Raw genomic sequence first — 7,121 nt, 5'->3', positions numbered from 1 at the left:
GTATAAGTCTTTGTCCTTAATATGACCAGCAATAAAGTACACTTAAAGCCCTGAAGAAGCAATCAAGCAGAAAAACAATCTGCGTTATGAGGACATTTAGCAATTTGTTGCAAAGACGCATTCAGTGTTGCCTTCATTTTATCTGGATCAAACAGTTGAGTGAAAGATAAGGTTAGACATTCTCGCCTTATGCATTGTGGGAATTAAGTGCAGCACACAATCAAAGGCTTCATTAAACATTGATGGGGATATGTGCAGGGACTGATGGGCGTAAATGGAACACAGAGTGATGCATGTCCTGCACTGACATGCTTTCAGTGAGAAATGTTCCACACAGGTATGCAGAAGCTCTGGGAAAAAATACACTGTTAGTGTCCTAAATCAGTGTTAGACAGAGGTGGGAAGTAGTGGAGTACAAATACTTTGATACTGTACTTAAGTACATTTTTCTGTACTTATTTTTATGACGACTTTTTACTTTGACTTCTTATACATTTTGAACACAAATACCTGTACTTTCTATTTCTTAGATTTTCCAAACAGGCTGGTTCCTTTAGTTTTAATCTGTGTTTTGGTTGCGTGATCATTATTATTTTAGAGTCATTGCGTGCCTATAGATCATTTCCTGGTCTTCTCTAAAGGAGAGGGGACCAATGAGAACTTTGTAATCTTTGCCGTTCGTTCAGCATCGAAACGATTCATTTGCTAACAATTACAGTTATTGTTCTATTAATATAAAGGAGGTCAGGTTGTACTATTTAAAACAATTGGGTATTATGAGGTACTTTTTTACTTAAGTAATATTTCGAAGCCCATACTTTCTTTACTTTTACTTGAGGAAAAGAACTTTAGTCAGTACTTCTACTTTTATCAGAGCGTATTTTTAAAATGAGTATCTGTACTTCTAACTTTAGTAAAGGATGTGTGCTACTTTTTGGCCATCTCTGGTGTTAGAGATAAGGCCGCTTTTCACACAAGTACTTTGCCGTACTTAGTGCCCAGCACTTAGTACCCAGACTTAGTATTCCCCATGGAACTAAGTACCAGATCGCGTTCACACACGAAATAAATCCCTTAGGGGAAGATTAAGCAAATTTTTTAAGCCGCTGATACGCACACTTCTTCTTCTTCTACTTTGGGTTTAACTGGCAGTGCCGCAAACCACTTCACGGCGTTATACTTGCCACCCGAAGTCCCGGAGTTGGGGACTGCTTCACTAGAAGCTGCTGCGACTCCAGCAGCTTCTACTGAAGCCTTCGGAGTAAATCGCCAGAACGCCGACACCTCCTCATCACTCCACCGCCCTCCAATGTTTTTTTTTTTGTTGCCATAAGTTATTCTCTCTCCTTTGGTTCGCGGTGCTAATACTAATGCTAATAATGCTAATGCCAGGCAAATACAATGGTGGTGTGGGCTTCACCAAAACTTTTCAGACTCTGTACGGGGGCGTGGTTTGCAATTCGCCCAGCCAATCGAAATTGGTACTTTTTCTCCCCAAGGATAGTACCCACCTCCTCTAGAGGCACTACAAAGGGGTGGTTAAAAGTTTCTCGGAAACTAAGTTCTCTTTTTGGTGCGCAAAATTCCAGGCACTATCGGAACTAAACGGGAAAAGTACAGGTAAAAGTACTCCGGTGTGAAAGCGCCTATAGTCACTTTACCAGAGACATTTTGTGACAGCTGGACACAGGGATGGAACAAGGTTATTGGGATGACTTAATACCCCCAAAAAGTATATTAAAGCACAGCAAATGGCACCAGGCCAAGCAATAGCGAATTGCTCTCAGCTGTTATAAAGAGAAGTAGACAGTGAATCCCAGGGGGAGCGCCAATCCCCCCCGATAACCTCCGATGATCCGCTGAGCGAGAGGCTACGGGATACCTGTTGTAGATTGCAGAGAAATGGTAATTAAAATAAAGTTGATGACTATATGCTGGTTGTATCTTAGGCGGAAGTTACTGGACTATCGCAAGGATAAAACATTTTCAGATGTTAGTTACATCCTTCCCCATCCAAACTGGGCGATTTCCGACGTCCCACAAAAATTTTGTGCGAGTGTCCTGTCCTCTGTTGTGTTTTTTAGACAGAATAAAGAAGGAAAACAAGCCACTATGATTCGGAGAGAATGCAGGAACTAATGATCAGCACGATTTTCTCAATTGTGATATCCCAGCATGCTCAGATTTACCTGGTGATTTCAAGCCGTAACATCCTACGTGGTTGACAAACACATTTCAGTGATTTAATGTTGATGGTGTTTTTGAAGAAAAAAAAAAGATGAAACATTTTTATATAATTATCGTTCTGACAAAATATCCCCGGTTTCCATACATGTGATTGGCACCCATTGGATAGCCGATTTAGTTTGAAAACCTTGATTATGTAGAATACTATAATGATTTTAAGATAAAAGTGCGCCNGAGTGAGACATGTGGCGCGCAAAAGTAAAAGTGGAACCGAGAGTGGTACGAGAGACAGAACGAGAGCAAGACAGACAGACATTACGAGAGCGAGACAGTTTGTCCCCGTACCACTGGTTGAAAACCACTGCTGTAGATCACTGCCGGTACGTGCGCTGGGAGCGCACCGTTTAAGTTTGAAAGTTGAAAAGTTTGTGTGTCTGAAACGCTATGTGATACAGTACAGTTTACACAGCACATCATGTTCTGTAGCTACTATTGCACTAAATGCTAACACTTGAATACGTTATGCAAATATGCAACTTGTTTGTTGAAATGTTAATAAATGGGAGCTTCCTCAAACAGCCATCTCTTTCCCGACAATCCCCTCTGTGCACGAACCCTTACATATGGTAATGAAACATTAAAACACCTGCGGCTTATAGTCCAGTGCGGCTTATATATGTACACATCATTCAATTTAGCTGCTGCGGCTTATATTCAGGTGCGCCTTATAGTCCGAAAATTAAGGTAAACACATTTTTACAGGTCAGTAATTATGATACACTAATGAGGTACATTTAGTAGAAATACCGTATTTATAGTTTAGTTCAAATATAGACATGAGGAATGTGTGTTATTGGAAATGAGTTGGTGGGGGGAGGGAAGCAAGTAGATGTTCTATAAATCAATAGTACTTTTTTAAATTGAATTTAATCTGTTATACTTTGTGGGAAGGATACACTTTCGTTAGAGGCGTTGATAAAAGGTTGAATTTCTCATCACGTTGTTCTTAAATGTTAACATTGTCATGACTCTAATCTGTTCTCTCTCTCTCCAGGTGATCTCGGTCATGTGACCCGAGTGAACAACCCTCAGGTGGAGGAAGGGGACAGCAGGTACCTCGCCAACGAAGTCTTACAAGAGGTTTGTCATCTTCAAAAGCTGCCTTTTATCTTTTCATCAAGTCAATCTTTTCAGTGTCGATAACTCTCCTCTTCTTTATCGTTTGCAGGACTACAGTAAGTTGACGAAAGCGGACATCTTTGCTCTGGCTCTGACCGTCGTCAGCGCGTCGGGAGCCGAGCCGCTTCCCACCAACGGAGACAAATGGCACGAGATCCGACAGGGAAAACTCCCCAACATCCCACAAGTACTTTCTCCAGACTTCCTCAGTCTGCTAAAGGTAAGAGTTCATCTTGTGTTTCTATGCTTTGTTTCGCCTCCACTCTGTGTCTGCATGTTGATAAGGTAGGTAGGTAGGTAGGTAGGTAGGTAGGTAGGTAGGTAGGTAGGTAGGTAGGTAGGTAGACATAGGTAGGTAGGTAGGTAGGTAGGTAGGTAGGTAGGTAGGTAGGTAGGTAGATAGGTAGGTAGGTAGACATAGGTAGACATAGGTAGACATAGGTAGACATAGGTAGGTAGGTAGACATAGGTAGGTAGGTAGACATAGGTAGGTAGGTAGACATAGGTAGGTAGGTAGACATAGGTAGGCTAGATAGATAGATAAGTACTTTTATTGATCCCAATTTGGGAAATGTTTGCGTTGCAGCAGCATAAAAAAGGCAATGTACATAAGAGAAACTAAGACACAGAAATAAACAGTCAATATATTTCAGAATTAAAATAGCATTTATAGAATGTGTTTTTAAAGTTGATAATCATGTTAGTTTATTTGTGTGTCGTGGACAGTCCCCATTAATGAACTGTCACAAATAAACAGTAAATGTGGCAGCTTTAGCCAACATTGCTCATTTCAAGCTGTTGTCCCCGGCCTGATGATAATAGACACCTTTTAACATTTTAAATGAAACACCTTAATATCACCTTTTTACTTCCACTTCCTAATCTCATATGTTCTCTTGTCCTGCAGCTGATGATCCACCCCGACACGAGCAGACGGCCCTCCACCTCGGAGCTCATCAAACACCCGGTGCTGCTCACCGCCGCCAGGATGAGCGCCGACCAGCTGAGAGTCGAGCTCAACGCCGAGAAGTTCAAGAACGCTCTGCTGCAGAAGTGAGTCCGAGCGGCAAAGGAAACACTTTGAAGAGATACACATTTATGATGGATGGAAAAACTTTAAATAAATTGAAGACTGAATTTCATTGCGGTTTTTCACAGGTTTTTCTTTCATGATAAATTGAGTGATATTTGTGGTCCTAGTTAAGTCAAAGAAACTCCTCGTGTCCTCATCACTAACTGAACATCTCTCTCCTCCTCAGAGAGCTGAAGAAGGCTCAGCAGGCGCGAGCTGCAGCGGAGGAAAAAGTGTTATCGGGCGACCGGATCCTGACGCGCTCCACGGTGCACCCGGCGCCCCGAACCTCCAGACTCATCGGAAAGAAAATGAACCGCTCCGTCAGCCTCACCATCTACTGAGCAGGGAGTCAGGCACAAAGGCTCATGGACCTTTTTTCAAAAATCAGAAATAATTCAGATGCAGCGCCAACGTAGCTCACTTGTTCCCGGGTTGGAATCCAGCCCACGGACCGTCTCGTCTGTCTTCTGCAGAAACATATCAACTTTAGGGAGGAAGGAAGGAAGGACCCTGTTTGAGTGGATCTGTCTCTCTTTAGTTTCCTTTCCATGGAGACCTGTCAGCTGTAGAACTTGATGAACTCTCAACATAGCTCAGCCTTTGTTTCCCAATAGACTTAGGAGAAAGGAAACATTATCCCTTAAAGGAAATTACTTTACCTTTTCCACACTCTCCACCCTCTGCTGAGACTAAGTGAAAGCCTCATGGACCTCTTAATCAGATATTGAGATGCAGCTGGGTCTGAATTTGACCCGCTGTCTTACGGCAGAAACTCAAGGTAGCCACTTCACCTTTTCCCCACTCATTCCTTCCTCTAATCGACGTCAGGCTCTCTCTCCGTTTCTCTTTCCTTGCACATCCCTCGAACAAGCCGAAGCGCCCGCTCTTCAGTGTGAATGTACTTGTTTCCGTGCGCACCTTACTGCCTGTAGAACGCCTGATGCTGAGGGTCTGAGGATTTCTGTGTTTGTAATGGAACACTTTGGAGGCAACATCTGGAACACTTGCCACACTTTCTTTGTTTAAAAAGAATAAAAAATACTGCTGCTATTGATGTTTTGTGTGTGTCAGGGTTGGATCGTTATAGAGGTCATTGGCTCTTAGTTTTGAAGTAGCAGGAGTCCGTTTCGCCCCCAATTGATTGTAATCGGATGGAGAATGGATCATGCCACATGAGCTCACTTGTGATGTTAAAGTGTTTATGTGCCGTTTATTGGTGCTTCCGCCCTGCCCGTAGCATTAGAACAATCATCGTCCTGTTCTCTACGTTCTCATTGGTTCTGTTTTTACTTTCCTCACTGCTCGTCTTTAATTACTGTTAAGAAAAGTATTCCACATTGTTCTAACACAAAACAATGTTTCTGTTGTTGTAACATTGTACATATGTTCTCTAAATAAATTCTCACCTTCTTCACTTTGTGTTGTGTGTTGAAGGGTCTTTACTTCTGTAATATGTAAAGGTGTGTTTTTTGAGCTGCGATGCAATTCATTAGAGGCTTTACATTGAAAATCAAACTATAGGTAAGTCTTAAAAGGTCATAGATAAGTTATTGGAATTACTCATGGTATATCATGTCTAAAAATAGTCTTGGTATGTCAAGCAATCAAAGTATGTTTAAAAAAAGATAAATAACAGGATGTCAAAAATATAGTGTGTATAAATATGTATAGAGTAAAGTACATGGAAAAGATCTGAAGAAATAACGTTAATGTTTTAAAAAAGTGATCGTATACTGTGTCAAGTCTGTTTATATATGAACATAATCCTAATGGTATAGTATGCTTTGAAAATAATGTGGTTTAGTATGTTGAGAAAAATAAAGTCGGAAAACACAGTGTGGTGGAAAAGTTGTAGAACAGTATGTCGAATAATTCTGAAAAAATAATGTGTAAAAACTCAAAGTAAAGTATGTCAAATATTAGACATGTCAAATATTAGAAAAGTCCTATTATGTTTAAAATATTCTGAAAAAGTAAAGTATGTCAAATGTTTGATTAAAAAGTTATAGTATGCTGAAAAATACAATTCATAGTCGAGTATGTTTTAAAAAGGTCGTAGTATACAGTTATGGGTCAAACATATAAAGAAAACAACATAGTATCGTTTAAATAAAAGTCACCATACACCATGATGGAAAAATATTCAAAAATATTGAAACAGTCAAATTATGCAACAAACACATGACATAAAGACAGTTACTAAAAATGTCATAGTATTCAGGCTTTATTTTAAAAAACAATCTCTTAAGTAATTAAAATGAGTTAAAGTTCCTCGAGTCAAATGTAAACATGACTTGTCAGGTAGCATTCACACTACACCACAATAGACAACGTGAGATAAAAAAACATTAAAACAACGATTTTGAATACATCCGCGTTCTTGTGACGCGTGAATACTACGCTTCCTATGCTTTGGTGCGGACTGCGTTCACACCATAGTCTGTATTATATAAAGGTTCACACCAGCGATGAACCGCTCCAGAGTTCACTTGCAAGCGGTCGGACTGCGTTCACATAAACCCAAACGANAAAAAAAAACATTGGAGCGGTGGAGTGATGAGGAGGTGTCGGCGTTCTGGCGATTTACCCGGAAGGCTTCAGTAGAAGCTGCTGGGAGTCCCAGCAGCTTCTAGTGAAGCCAGTCCCCAACTCCGGGGACTTCGGGTGGCAGTATACGCCG

The 7,121-nt window shown here is 40.9% G+C and overlaps 1 protein-coding gene across 1 annotated transcript; it reads left to right on the top strand.

Annotated features, from left to right (window-relative positions):
• Window positions 1-3,210: 3,210 nt before the first annotated feature.
• LOC104966584 (wee1-like protein kinase 1-A) lies at window positions 3,211-6,414 on the top strand (the record flags this gene model as incomplete). Its single annotated transcript, XM_010795770.1, has 4 exons — window positions 3,211-3,327; window positions 3,416-3,586; window positions 4,274-4,419; window positions 4,626-6,414. Coding segments are annotated over 4 exons (591 nt in total), but the record flags the coding sequence as incomplete, so codon positions are not given.
• Between the last annotated feature and the right edge of the window lie 707 nt (window positions 6,415-7,121).

The sequence above is a fragment of the Notothenia coriiceps genome, unplaced genomic scaffold, assembly GCF_000735185.1.
Source record: "Notothenia coriiceps isolate Sejong01 unplaced genomic scaffold, NC01 NC01_scaffold00037246, whole genome shotgun sequence".
Taxonomy (NCBI): Eukaryota; Metazoa; Chordata; class Actinopteri; order Perciformes; family Nototheniidae; genus Notothenia; species Notothenia coriiceps.
Note: the sequence above shows the minus strand (reverse complement) of the source record. Positions and strands in the feature narration are given on the sequence as shown.